The sequence below is a fragment of the Thalia democratica genome, chromosome 5, assembly GCF_965202585.1.
Source record: "Thalia democratica chromosome 5, ktThaDemo2.hap1.1, whole genome shotgun sequence".
Classification (NCBI taxonomy): Eukaryota; Metazoa; Chordata; class Thaliacea; order Salpida; family Salpidae; genus Thalia; species Thalia democratica.
In genome coordinates, this window is record NC_139169.1 from 73935384 (window position 1) to 73951124 (window position 15741).

Sequence of the window (15741 nt, forward strand, 5' to 3'; positions counted from 1 at the left end):
CCACGGATATTTGGATTTTCGAATTTAGAAATATTCAAAAATTAAAATAAAAACACTATGAGTTAGTTTTAAAAACTCACAGTGCTTATAAAACTAAAAACTTTATAATCAAGTATCAATATTCAAGTAATTATCATTAATCTTCATCCTCATCCTCAACTTTTTCTTCTTCCGTTTTGTTCGTCAGCCTCACCACTTCCTGGTTCCTCCTCTCGAAATCTTCCCGCCAATTTTTTCCCGCCACCTCCTTCAACCGCTCGTCGACCATCTGGAAGCCGTCGGGAATGTCCGACCACAGGAGGCGGTAGAGAGCGAGGGAGCGCTGGATCATGTGGTCTAGTTCTTGGGGGACTGAAGTATATAAAAAACATTTAAGAGGACAGATTGAGTGTTTTTAAAACTTATCTAAAATTATGCCTGCTCACTGGTTGTAGTTTTATCTTATTTTTTAGCTTAAAAAACATCAAATCATACTTTAAATGGTAATTAAATTTGGTCAAAAAACTTTATACAGTCATCAAGTTTGGAAAATACTTCGTAAAAAAATGAGAAATATACGTTTTCTAAAGCTAAATGTTTAATTACTTTATTTATGAAATTTTTTAAACAAAAATTTAAATTCAACAAACATATGATTTTACTAAACTACTTTCTTTCGTAAAAGCAAATTAGATAAAACTTGTTTTAAAATAAACCTTTAATTTTTTGGTTCATAAAACAGCTTATTTGAAGTGTACACAAACTAAGTTCAAGGTTATCATTTTTTTTAACTAACAAACTTATTTTTTTACTTTTAAAAGTTTTACTATGAGTAAAAAATATCAATATGGATTTTGGTTTTCACTTTTATTCTATAAAAAGGCGTATATGCTTCACTATAAGTTATTAATAAGAGTTAAACGAACCGGCTGGTACTTGATATATTTTTGAAATGAGAAACGTTTTGAAACCATCAGGTATTTGATTTGGCATTTTATTATACTGTTCTGTACTTGTTTCTATAACTAAAAAAATAGTTTAGTCTTTCAAAAATAATTTACATATATTTTTGAAAATACAATACGAAGTAGCATTTTTGTTACAACTCACTTTTGCTACAGTAATGTGTAACATAATTGTAGGTAGAACTGTAAAAACAAATCTTTAAGTGAAGTTCAACAATGTTCTGTTCTTTTTATTATAATAGTTTAGAAAAAAAGTTTCTACAACTTACTAAAAAAAGTTATAACTCACAAATGAATAAAGTATATAACTAAAAAAAATATATAGCTTTAAAAACAATAAAATGCTCGTACACTAAAAGTAAGGTTGTAATATTACTGTAAGTAGAACTGTAAAAAAAATCTTTAAGTGAAGGTAAACGACGTTGTTTTCTATTTATGTAATCATTTATAAGCAAAGTTTTTATTTCTGAAAAAGAAAGTTATTTGCAACAACAAATTGAAGTCAGTAAAAAAGTGCAACAAATAGCTTTAATAGCAACAAAATGTTTTTAAATCAACAGTAAGTTTGTAGTATCACTGTAGCTCGAATGTAAAAATATTTCTTTGAGTAAAGTCAAACAAAGTACAAAGTAAACAAATGATTTCTTACAAAACATTTATTGCTACGGGCTTGGTTGATACAAATACAATTGTTTGTTTTAAACGCTCTTATCAAAATTTTAATTAAATTTTTCAAACGAGATTAAGGTTAATAAAGTGGTAAATATAAATACTGTCAACTTAATTATAATTGATATAGATTGTATTAAGTTTTCTTATAAAAGTACAAAAAAGAAGAAAAGTTTAAAAACTTATTATTTGCTAAAAAAAACCTTATTATCTTTAAGCTACACGGTTTATAAAACATCTACTATCAAAGACAGCTTAATGAACTTGTATAATACAAAGATATGTTTTTATAAATAAAGCTCTTTACTAATTCGCACAGCTGTTTATTAATTAAACTCTGTTGTACTTTAAACTTATTCTACTCAGTTTAAAACACTATTTGAAACTACTTAACTAACATTTTTGCTTGTCATACAAAGTTGAAAACACTAAAAAGTTTAAAATAAACGACATTAATTTATTTTTTTGTTTTATTATAACAACAAAGTCGATTTATCTAATTTTTATTAAAACAAAAAAAGTAAACAACATAAGAATCAAAACAATCGATGTTTCACTAAGTCTTTGAGTAATGTGCTACTGAAAGAATTTTTCATTAAGTATACTTATCATGTACTTAAAGGTACTCTAAAATAACCCAATTAAATGTTAATGAACGCGATAGAAACTAGTAATTGAAGTTCGTTCAAACTTATTATCATGGATCAGAAAAATGTTTTTTAAAAAAGCCTTTAAAACTAAAAGTTAGACAAAAGGTTTTAATTTATAACACTGCAATACTTACCCTACGTTTTTGTGATAATTATTTTATAACTTTTTTTGCTTATTTTCCAAAAGCACGCACTTTAAACAAATTTACCAATGGATATAGTACAAATAAAATGTTTATATTAAAGTTATTGTTATTCTAGAACTAATAACATTGCCTTGGAAAAAATTCTTTTATACATTTGAAAAGTTATGGAGGTTATTAGGCAACCTTAATAAAATTATTCTACTCGATATTTTTTGTGCACAAGGTCTTAACCCGAGTATTTTTAGCGTTTTTTTACCGTTTAACAAATAGTTACAGTCTTTCTTCGAAAATTATGTATATCAAAACTTTAATATACAACTTAGAAATATTCTTTCAAGTATTTAATACATAGAACTTAAATGCTGTATAATTTCACATACTAAGCTAACGTTTAACAATCTTTGAAAGCTAAGGTAGCAGATTATAAAAACTATTGTTTGTAGTATAACAAATAAATTTTCGGCAAAAAAAAAACTAATGTTAAGTTGGATATTTAAGTTTTGAAATCCATAATTTTTCAAAGTTTTAAAGAGTTTGAACACGTCAATTTAAAGTTTTTACTTCAACTTTAACCATAGTTTTTAACGATCAAAAATAGTCTTTATAGAAGTTGCACCCCGTGAAATTATAAAAAAACACAAAATTAAAAATATTGTTAAACGTCATAAAAAACACATTTGTAATAAGAAGTTCTGAGTATTCTAAAGGTATATGTTATCTTTTTTTATGGTATACTATCAAAATCCACCCGTGTTCAAAATCCATCCAATTGTTTTTAACATTTTCTTTATTTACTAAACTAGTTTATGTATATATATATTTTTTTTATTTGTTATTTATTTATTTATTTTTTTCTATCACTGTTACCCTAACCCTTACCCTCGTTCAGTAAGCGGTTCTCGAATTTGACTGGGTGGATTTTGAACGCGGGTGGATTTTGATCGCGGGTGAATTTTGAATGTTTCCCATATATTATCTTTTTTATATAGTTTGCAAATGTTTGATTTGAAACATGCAAATATCTAGATAAGTGAAAAGTTTTAATGCTTTAAAAACATAGTTATGGTAAACAACATTTTTGAAAACAGCTTCAGAAAAGTATAAAGCTATTCATACGTAAAATATTTACAATAACTTTATTGTTAAGCGTATAAATTGTTTTAGCAAAGTCGAATTTTAACGTTTTACTAAAAAAAAAATTAAATATAACTAATCATTTAGTAATTTTACTACTTAATTGTTTACAGAAAATAATGTTCTATTAAAAATATGATAATTTATTGAAGCATAATTTGCTAGAAAAATAAGTCAAACAAAATAAAAGTATTTTTTAGGTTTAAAATGAAATTAATTAACTTAGTTATACGATTAAATTTCGTAAAAATATTAAGTACAAAATTGTGTAGTATATTTTTGTTGATTCATTTTGCGATTTCGTAAATTAAAACACTTTTTTCGTATTCACTTCTACAAATAGCCAAAGGCTAAACTAAAAACAACTTCAATTGTCATTATAAACTTGTTTAAAATTGACATCACTACTATCACTTCAGTTTTTACACAGTTTTTATGGTAAATAAAAGATTTACTAAGCAAAACTTAGTTTTTGAAACTTTTTTTTTTCCATATTTTTATTCTTATTTGTTTAGAAGTGTTTGTTGTGAGTTAGATATAAACTTAGCATACTTTGATACACTTATTTCAGCTATACTAAGAACGATTGAGCAGTTGCAATGTTTTTAGCTGTATTTTAAAATTTGTTTTAATTTTTTATTTTTTTGATACGTTTCCAATCTAGTAAAACTTGGTTAATTTCAATCGAGATCTTAAAAAGTTGTAAAAAAAAACATTTTTATGTTTTATCTTATCTTATAACTATTGAGTTAGTATTTAAAGTTCTATTGTCAATAAAAAATGTTTAATGATTATTCTGAAGTAAAATAAAAACTATATATTTTAGTTGTAAATGCTTATTTTAAAGATTGGAAGAGAGTTGAATAAAAACTTAATTAACATCTTTTTAATAAGTACGCAGTTTAAAAAAGCTTTAATTACTTTAGCTAAACACAAATATGTAGTCAATCTAAAGCAGTTTTTTCCAAAGTGGGCCATGACAGATACTCAGGGGGCCAAGGGGGGGGGGGGGCATGAGCAGTAAAGGAACCACAGGGGGCCATGCGGTCATAATTCGAAATTTACACTAGATATTCTGGAGTTGTTGATGAAAAACAAGAAAAAAGGCCTTAGGAGTTTTTTATAGTAGTTTTTGAGTAATCTTGGTACAAGGGGGCCATTTGAATAAAAATTTGGGAAATCCTGATCTAAAGTATGCAATTGTAGAAATTTAATTTATATACAACTTTATAATTTTAAGATTAGTTTTAATTACTATGCATTATGCATCAAATATTTATACTAATAAAGTAGTTTTAAAGCTTTGATACCTTTTAAAACTAGTTACGTTATCAAATTAAAAAGCTAAAAAACCTTTCATCTATTTAATGTTTTTATATAAACTTATAACGTAAAGCTAGAAATTTATCTCCAAAGCTGAAATAAAATTTCTAGCTGTTTTCTGATATTGTTTTACATCTTCGTGGCAGAAAAAAGTTTATTTTAAAACAAGTATTTTGAAAACATCAGATAAAGTTTCAAACTTTTATGAAACATCAAAACAAATTTATCTCCCGCGTTAATGGCATCAGCCAGCTTTCAACGGAGATTAGTGATCATTCTACTTTCGTTCATAACTGTCGAGATTATTTTCTCAATATTTGAGTTTAAACTTGTCGATAGAAGTAACGAGCAAACAATAAAGTTTCAAAAAGTTTTGGAGCCGAGCGACAGAAAACCAATGCTTAACGGATACGAAATAACTTGGTAGTCTATTTTTAAGTTTGATGACTTTTCACATAACAGTTCTTGATCTAAAAATATATTTTTATTTGACTATAATCAAATATTTATATACTTCAAAAAATTATATTCAAAATAGTTCAGAAAATTTATTTTCTTCATAATACCAACTTTAGCACACTTAAAGTCGGAATACTTTTAATAACACTAATAACGAATATTTAGTAATTAACTTAACAATCTAAAAAATAACCAATAAAGAGCTTAAAATATTATTGTAAAAAACACATAGGTTCTACAAGTCTGAGGGTATCAAGAGCGAGGAAATATTTTCCGACAATGACGTCACAATAGCGGTCCACATGACGATAGACCGCCTTTATGATATCATAGAGGCCGCCGAAAATTGGAAGGGGCCCATCTCGCTCGCTGTGTTCGCCCCGGGGGAAGATATCGCGAGGTTGGAGTAAACCTGAGTTTTAAAAGTATTTATGTGTAAACAACTTTTCCTGTTTATTAGCTATAAATAAAAACTTTAACTTTTTATTTTCATACAAACTTTATGTGTAAACAGTATTTCCTGCTTATTAGCTATATTAGAAACTCAAATTTTTTATTTACCTATAAACTTAATGCCAACTTATCATAATAAAACTGGTTGTGATTACAAAGCTTAACTGTGAGGTTAGTGTAATGGAAAATACGAGCTTGATTGGTTTCACCACCATAGTTTCAAAACAATGTTACAATACGGTAGTTTTAATAAGAAAACTTGAGTCGTCTAATTTTTATCGGTAAACAAGTTTTGAACCTTTAACTGAGCGGCTACAAATATAAAGACCTATAAATTGAAAAAAAAGAAACAAAATAAATAAAAGACATTTATAACAACAAGTTTCTTTTCAACAAAGTATAAATACGTAATTAAAATTGTAAGTTTGATACTTGTTCTTAATGTTTTTACTAAGATAAAGCACTATTTTTTTGATTAGTCAAGTTTTGTTTAAATTTATAATGTATAACTAGTTTATTGAACGACAAAAAACCGCTCAATATTTTTGGTCCTATTACCTGGTGTACGAAGAACCTTTCGGTTATCGAGTTGCACACCACGGATACCGTTTAAACTAGTCCAGGATTTAAGTTAAGGCAATATTGTTTTTTCCGTTTATTAATTAAGTTCTTTAGACCTTCAAAGAAAAAAATCTACACTGTAATCGAATGGTTACTTAAACTTAAATAACAAGTACAAATGATCTTTTCTAAGTGAAATTTTTTTTTTAAAGTATTAAAAGTAAAACTTATTAATAATAACTCACTTTAAAGTTGTTGGAACTTGGTATAAAAGGTCAAACTAACCAAATACATATCAGAAAACAATGCCATTAAAAGTTTAGTTATACTTAAATTTTAAGAAGAACTGCTTAAGTGCTCCAAAAAGTTTTTTTTTAGATAAAAGACCTTAAAGCTTAAAAATTCATATGAGGTAATAAAAGTAAAAAATGCTTAAAAAAGGATACTTATCCGTGGTGTGCGACTCGATAACCGAAAGTTTTTTTCGTTCACCACATCCAAGGATCAAAATTTGAGCGCTGTTTGTCGGCCAGTAATCAATCTATTAAAATCAAAACCAATTTTTTTTCTTAATTTCAAAAAAATTACTTAAGTCTTCAAAGTTATTTATTTTAAATTTCAGAACACACAAAATTTAAGAACAATTTTGTTTTTCATTAATATAGCTCAAACGAACTAAAGTTTTAATTTTTTCATTTAATTAAAACCAGGCTGGACGACGCGATCGACGGGTTGCGCATGTGCTGGCCGGAAGTGAGGAGTCACGTGAAATTCCACGTCATCACTCTGACGTCATCACGTGATGAAGGAGAAGACCTCATGAAGACGAGCGGACAGTTTGTGTACCTCGGGTGCAGGGTTTGATGTTTTTAGATTGATATTTTCTAAACCAGGGTTTCCCAAACTTTTTTTGTAAATGACACCTTTAAATAATTAAATTAAAAACGTCATGGCCCCTTCAACAAAATTACTCAAAAACTACCATAAAAAACACCTCAAACATTTTTTTTTCGTTCTTCATCTGCAACTCGAGAAGATCTAGTGTAAGTTTCAAATAATGACCTCATGACCCCCCATCTTACCCCTTTGCTGCTCGTGGCCCACTTTGGGAAACCTTGTATTAAACTGACTAGCTTCTTTATTAAGCAGGGTATTTATCAATTTGCAGTTTAAATTATTCAATGATTTATCACTTAAAATTTTCAAGCTAAAAAAACTTTGTACTAGAGTAAATATGCTATTTTAAATCGTTTTTATAAAAACTTCTTCTTTAGGTACGTTTAAAAAACAAAAAACTTCTTATAAACTCCTCCTTGTAAAAATATACGTTTTTTTAATATAAAAGTATTTATTAACATCTTCTTTTTGTTTCATGATTACGTATTATACTTTATTCTTTACCTTTTTAGTATATAACACAGCTTATGTAAGTGGTTTTACCTATAATCTAAGAACATACAAGTCTCTAACTTACCAAGACAAAAAAATATATCAAACAGGACGTTTTGAGGCGGATGAAGAGGTACAAGTCCTCTTATGACGTCACTATGTACCCGCACAACCTGATGAGAAACGCGGCGCTGAGAGGGGTGCTGACCGGTCACGTGATGTCGCTGGACGCGGGAATGGCGCCACCTGTTGGATTGAAAGAAGAGTTGAACGCGCTGATAGTAAATGAAACTGATGAAAAGTTTGTTTTTCTATACAGATAATGTTTTGATTATACAACAACTAACATTTTAAGTTTTACACACCTGGGTGTTAAATAGTTATTTAACTTTTATAATTGCTTAAACTTATTTTCTTTCTTATTAAACTGTTTTTAATTTTTGGCTAAATATGTTTATTTAAGTGTCGACTATAAAAAAAGTTACAAATGTATGCAAGTAGTTTTATAAAGCTTAAATCTTAGCTTCCAATTCTAAGTGAATAAAATTTCAATGTAAATTTTAATCTAATTTTGTTGGTAATTTCAAACAGAGCTGTTTACATAACTAAAGCAATCAAAACCAAAACACTTACTTATATTTTTATCGTACAAATACGCTATTTAAATTTAATTTTTTACAACTTTTATTATTTGTTGTTTATTGAACGAAAAAAAAAGCTAAAAATAATTATTCCTTGGACCTGGTGTACAAAAATTCTTCCAGTTATTACGTTGTACAACACTTAGATACAGTTAAATGTCTTGTCCAGTATTTATTTTTTCATACGACTAACTAAGCATATTTTTTGGTTTAACACTTCTTTTTTAGAGTTAATAGTTTCGTAAAGACACCTTTTTTTATAATATGGTGCCTTGTGCCTCAAAACAGTATTCTATGAAGTGTTTATACTAAACTAAAACAGTAAATTTTATAAAAAAATCTTTAGTTTATTTCCAATTTATTAACTTAAATACTTGAACCATCTTAAAACTCAAACTAAACAATTGTTTTTTAGAACTGCGTTTGTTTTACCCGTGTTTGAAATGAAAAACGAAATAAGGAACATTGAAGAGTTAATGGAAGAGTATACCGTTGGAAATGTCCAGCCATATTTGTATGTAAGAGTTGTTTTGTAATTTATTTATTAAATAAACGTATATTAGACTCAATTTACTAGTTCTCTTCCCAAAAGTCCTAGTATTAGTTTAATTTTTAGGACACTTTGTTGTTCTTGGTTCATTTTATACTTTGACTTTTGTTATTTTTACAGAAATGTTAGCAAATAATTTTATCAACAAAACATAACTTTGAACCTTATTCAATTAAAACTACTAAGAGTGTTTGACAAAATAATTTTTTTAGAGTTCAAACGAGTTATTTTTAAAGACTTTACCTCATGCTTTAGCTAAAATTCGCTTAATACACAACTGTAAAGATTTTTTGAAAAAAGTTTATGCAGTTTAGGCAAAGCGCCGTCAAGTAAAGTAGTAGCATTTTGTCAAATCATGTACCGATCAAGTGCAATTTAAACAACTTTTCACTTATAAACTTTATTAGAACGTTAAATTAAGGGTTAGTAAAACATTTAACGATATTTAAACGTTTTATACTTATGCTTTATCACACATTAATTTTAAAAGTATAATTAACGACTAATGAACAGGAAACGTGCCGCGGGTGCCACAAGCCAACCGACTACCAAAAGTGGTTGAAAGTGTCGCAGGAGAAGCGAATAAGCACTTATGAGGTGGAGAAAGGGCCAGGGTGGGAACCTTTCTTCGTGATTAGTAGGAGGGCACCGGACTTCGACGAAATGGTGAGAAATTACGGCTTTGATCGAACCTCTTACGTAAGTTTAATTTTTTAATCTTTTTTGATATATATAGGTTGATTAGTTTTATAAATTTAATAAATGTTCATGAGAAGTTAAAGTTTTGATCAATTTTTATACGTGAGACTGTTTAATTTTATATCATGTATAAAAAAATAAACAACAAAAAAGCTTAATAAGTATCAAGGTAATAATCTATGTTTGAAAAGTAGAGATTTTTTAGTTTGATAAAACTAATTACTAATTGTATATTATTAAAAATTTATTTTATATAATGTCACAGTTTTAAATAAAATCAAAATTAGATTTGCCTTCTGCGAACCCAAGGGTACAAGTTCAAAGTTGTGGTGGGAAATTACTTGACCGTTAGAGGGCTGAGGAGCAGGCTGGATGCCAAATCGAAGCACATACGAAGGATGAGAGACGAAGAAAAATTTCTGAACAGTTTTTACAGCGTGATGAAGGCGCGGTTGAAGCAAGATGTTAAAAGCATTTGCTGAATTATTTTATTTAATTGTATAAAACGTGCTGATAATCTTATTTTAGACTTCATTCTTGGCAGCTTTTATGATGTGATGAAGTCGCAGTTGAAACTAAATGTGAAATGTGTCTGCTGAATTATTTATTTATTTGTGTGATATTTAGTGTTATCAATGTTATGTTATATGTAAAGTTGTTTTGTTACAAAACTCATCAGTACGTGATAAAGTTACGGTCAAAAAAAATTTGAAAATTTTTGCTGAAAGATCTTATTTGTATGTCACCTAGTGTTGATGATGTTATTTTAGATTTCGATTTGAATAAAAACAAAAAAAAACAGCTTTGATAAAATTGTTCAATGTTTTCACGTGTAGAGAACTATTTTATTAAATAAGTTTACAACTGAATTGAAATGTACAAGTTGAACAGCAGTCTTTTTTTGTTTTTTTTTACTGATCATTATGACTCTAGCTATCAATAAACAATTACTTAATCATTACAATTATCTTTTCTCTAATGCAAAACTGTAAGCTTACGTTAGCTGCAAAAAAATTATTTAACAAACTGATTTCTTTACTTTATTGATTATGTAAATTTATTTTAGCTTTATTCAATAATCACTGAAAAAATACAATATTCTCCAACAGTTTAGTTTTTTGCAAGTTTTGTATACAAAAACGTTCGAGAAAACTTTAATTGGTTTTCAGTTTCAGTCTTACAAAAAAATATATTTATGTTCTTTTTCTTTATAGAGTTTTTTACGAAATCAAGCAAATGTTAAATTATTTTTTATATGCACACAGTTTGAAAAACATATTGAAAACTTAAGTTTTTGTCATATACTGTATTTATTGAAACATTAAAAATGTTGTATAAAATTGGAAACTAATTATCGATAGTTGTACTTGAAAAGCATTCATAGTAGTTTTATTTTTTTATATAAACTTGTTAAAAAGTTTCACAAACTTACATTTATACATTTTTTTTACTTTACCATTTATCTGAAAAAAACTGTTGGTTGAGAAGCACTTTATTCTGCATTTTGTATAGAACTCTTTTAGAATTTTTAGTACTATAAGCTTGTTAATTATTTTCTGTTTTTTTTTTCAAGTTTAAACTTTCTAGACAAAACTTTTAAACTTAGTAAATAAAAACTTTTTACAACCTTATAATTCTAATAAACAAAGCTAAATTTGTTCACGGCTAAACTAAGTAGATTTAAGCATGGTGTATGTAATCTAAATTTGTTTTTAATCCAAACAGATGCAAAAAATTTTGGATTTGTTTGAAATTTTTACATATAAAAGCGATTAAAATTTTGAACATTTTTCTGTCTAGATCTAGCCTTGTTATAAATTTTTTTACTTGTGTTACTATTTCAAATTTAGTATTTGATAATTTAATTCACCAAACAATTTTTTTATTTACTTTTGTATATGTTGAGTTTTTTTTTTCGAAGTTTTGACCGTTTACAAAGTTATACTATATTAAATAAAAAAATTGCAAAACTTTAATGAATGAATGTTTACAACAAAACAAAGATTAAGAATACAAAATTGTAAAAGCTTGTAGATGATGCACATATTTCTTTATGTCTAAATAATAAAAACGTAGCCATTTTAATTTTTTATGTGTTATTTCTTTTCACTTATAAACAAAATATATCATCCTTATACATTAGCTTCTTAATATTAGATAACCAAGTAATAGTTCTTAACTTATTAAAGAGCTGAAAGTATTTTTCAGACATAATCCAAGTAGTACTTTGTTAAGTATTTTTCAAAACTTAGTTCAGAAAAAAAAATTAGCTAACTACCGAACAATTAGATTAATTTTTCAGATTACATAAACGCACCTGTGTAACAAATGTAACATTTAGCAACTTACTTGCTTACAATTAACCTATGTACAATACTGTTTCGAATATTAGTTTTATTAACACGATTTTAAAAGCTTTCTTAAATTTAGCTGTCAGTAGTATAACATATAAATTTTTTAGCTTTTCGACTAGTGGTAAGCAAGTTTTATAAGGTACTAGATTTGTTTTTTGCGGGCCGGACTTGCTAAAAAAGGTCTTAGCGGGCAACTAAATTTTAGAAACTATATTATAAGAATTCAAAAAACTCTTCAACAGTAAAACTACAAAGAAAAAATCATTTAATAAGAACAACTTAGTACTAAAAACCGAACTAAGACCATATTCCTTTATAATATTTTCATAAAAAATCTGAATTTCAATTAATTTGCACAAGATGTTTTTTATTCTATATTAGTACGAGGGCCAGATATTTCTGTAGTCTAACAGGATCCGGTCCGCGGGCCGTAGGTTGCCACCTATTTTAGACTGTTGGTTTGAACTTTAATAAATGTATACTTGATAAAGGACTTTTTATTAATTCTGTCGATACCTTAGTTATTTGTTTGAAAAATAGCCTAGAAAAGTCTGTGCTTTTTTTAATAATCATTAAATTTAACTTAGTTCCAAAAGTCGTATTATGACGTACACTCCTCTAAGTTGTTAATTGAATAAATTTTTGAAAAAAAAAAATAAAACAGAAGTTCAATCAATTTCCAAGTTTTCTTAAACTCAAAATGGAAGTGGTAAGTCTTTTTAATGTTTAGTATTTTTAAAAATAACAAAACTCATAGCTAATTTTAAAGTAAATTTAACTAACAAATTAACTTATTCATCTTACTATAGTTATTATTTTTTTAGAAGTAATTAATTGCTTGTGTCACAGAAGTTTACTACAACTCAAACTAGTTTTTCTGTATAAACTTGTAGAAAGTCCTATATAAATAATCAAGTTGTCTATTTGTGTGAAAATGAACATGTTTACACAATTTAAAAAAATGTTGTCTTAATTTGTTTGAAGCATTTAAAATAAAAATTACAAAAAATTTTTAAACTTAATTACTATCGAAAAAAATAAAGTAAACAAAATTTATTTTTTTTTTATTTAGGATAACTGTACGTAAGTTTTTACAAACAAAAATACGCAATGTCTAGAACTTTAAAGTGACTTGCATATCTAAACTTAGATTGATTGTAACGAAAACTACTTTTTTAGTAAGCCAGTCATTAGTAGACTATTGCGTCTAAATTTGACTGAGGTATCTACATTTGACCACTTAAAATTCGAAAGTAAAACACAGTTTTAAGGTTCTTACCGCGGAAAGTTCAAACGGATTCGAAAACTTCTTTCAACGGTCTTTAAATGTTAATAGAAACGTGTAAATTCAATAAGGATGAGCATATTAAAAAATTTTTGACTAGTCTTCCTTGTTTGGATCATTAGAACTAACGTCCTATTTTTTGTATGTCGCAAATAAAATTGTATTTAGTGTATCGATAGTGAAGATCAAATGTTTGATTTAATTATTATTTTTATACTTTAATTTTACACACTAAAAAAGTGTTTTGCTTATATAAAAATAAATCAAAAACTATAGGTTTAACTTTAAACTTTATAAAACTAAAAAAATATACACAAAATTAAGTTTTAAAATACTTACACTGTCTTGTTCAATGACATCTTGATTGTTTTTTGTTATATAAGAAGGAGTTTTATGTAGTCTACGTTTACTTGTCTTCTTCATTTAAGCTACTAACCTTACTTTTGTCAATTAGATTGAATACTTTTTACTTGCCTTCATGCATCATATAGCAGAAATTTAAATTTTCTCTCAATTAACTAAACTAAAAAAATAGGTATCTTAACTTTTAACGATATCTTAGTCAAAGAGAATTACAATATTCTGTAATCAAGTAGTTTTTTAATCAGCAGCATTCATAAAAATATCAATTCGAGAGCTTTTAGTCCACTCTTGTAAAAAAAATGCTTAAATTTTTTTTTTGTATCTTTGTCTATCTGTAAAATTTAACCACTAGTAATTCTAAACTTAAAATTTTATTTTATCAGATATTGTTTAAATTTTCCCAAAGTAATCTTTTTACTTTAATATTTTTATTGTTAACTAAAAACTTTTCTACAAACAGAAATCAAACCAGTTTTACGGCGACCTGAGCATCGCCACCAAGTGTCGCCCCATCGGCAGCGAGATCATGATGTCACAATCGTCGTCGAAATCATCTATGACGTCGCAGTCTTTGTCCGGCTCGTCCTCGTCATCCGGGTCCACCACTTCCCTTCTCCTCACCGATTCTCACCACCACATGGCGCTAGATCGGAGCATGAACGACGTGGTGGAAGTTATCGAGAAATGGACCTGCGAGAACGACACCTCCCTGCTGCTGGCCATGGCTTTAAACTCTTCGCAGGAGGATTTCGACACGAGCAAGGTGGACCAACACTATTTTCGCAGGTCAGTTTTGTTGAAAAAATGTTTGATACAAACTGGAAGCAGTAAAAATTTGTACAATTTTTTCGTATACTATTGTTTTCATTATAACCCTACGAAAATAGACTCACCGTAAATGTATAGTAGTAAAATAGATTTTATCCGCTAGGTGGCTGACGGGGATGCTGCACCATGGTGACACGGACCAGATGGTTGTCAGGAAAGTGGTCCAGGCAGGATATTTGTTGGGGGACAGGGGGTTGCTATGGAGGCTGCATGACAACGTGCACAACTTTAAAGTTCTTTTCTGATGGGGGTTTCGTTTCGGGGGGTTTTGTGTTTTTATAAAAGAATAAATTGTTATAACCGTCACTTTATTTTTGTTATTTTGTTTATTTAAGCGAAAGTTAAAACGTTTTTGTTAGTATTTTTTAACCATAAAGTTGCACAACCAAACAAAGTCAAGTTTAGTGTTAAGTGCATCATTTGAAATAAAAATATTTTAAAAAGATTCAGCCTCTTGCATTTTATTTTTATGAAGTAACAACTTTTTTTTAATGTTCATGCATTTAAGTACAATTGAATCTACTAACTAACAACTTTCAATATCTTATTTGTTTAAGATAAAATCAGTTTTATAAAATTGAAAGTTTAAACTTAAGTAGTAAACAAAATTTTAATCAGTTAATTAATGTTAATCATGTAAAAATATTTTATAATTTTTAAATATGTTAAGTATACTACCCAATGTGTCATAGTTTACCTTAAATTTATAGCTACTGAGGGGTTTATAGTTACAACCTTTTTATTTTTTACACACACGAATCAAGTTGTTTGCAACAAATCACTTATAATTAACTTTAGTTATAAAATAATAAACTTATTTAACCTTTTATTGCTCGGCTTTCTTATTCTTCTTTTTTCTTTACTGAAAAACTCAAATTAGCTAGCTATCTTCGTAAAAATAACGCAATACCACATCTTGATTTTTTTAAAGTTGAAATTTAGATTTTTATGAGTATATAAAAGTATATTCAGAGATTATATAGAATACAATAGCATTTACAAAAGTATAAGAACTACTTGTATAAGTATCAAATGTTTGATGAGTTTTTGTATTTAAAAGCTATAACTAGATTATTAAAATTAATGCTTTTTTTAAATAAAAACTCAGGTAATTAGTGTTTTTTACTAATAAGTTCTTTTTAAACTACGAACAAAATGTCTTAAAAACTTAGAAATAAAGGAATTTAAATAATGTCGTTAAAAAAATTGCCAAAAATTTATTTTATATAGCACATAAGAAGTTTTTATTTATAGTTTACTTACTTAAACAAAAGCTTTAAAAATTATTTAAAA

The 15741-nt window shown here is 27.4% G+C and overlaps 1 protein-coding gene and 1 long non-coding RNA gene across 2 annotated transcripts; one reads left to right on the forward strand and one right to left on the reverse strand.

Annotated features, from left to right (window-relative positions):
* Nucleotides 1–989, reverse strand: LOC145837107 (uncharacterized). The gene is made up of 2 exons (XR_014369913.1): nt 906–989; nt 1–351 (listed from the first exon to the last, which is right to left on the reverse strand). It is a non-coding gene; the product is annotated as an uncharacterized LOC145837107 (long non-coding RNA).
* Nucleotides 990–5104: 4115 nt separating this feature from the next.
* On the forward strand, nt 5105–14693 carry LOC145836881 (beta-1,4-glucuronyltransferase 1-like). Its single transcript, XM_082944654.1, has 9 exons — nt 5105–5289; nt 5558–5725; nt 7050–7197; nt 7839–8029; nt 8785–8887; nt 9433–9618; nt 9906–10082; nt 14081–14406; nt 14552–14693. The coding sequence occupies exons 1-9, from the start codon at nt 5105–5107 to the stop codon at nt 14691–14693; spliced, it is 1626 nt and encodes a 541-aa protein (XP_082800780.1).
* Nucleotides 14694–15741: the final 1048 nt, after the last annotated feature.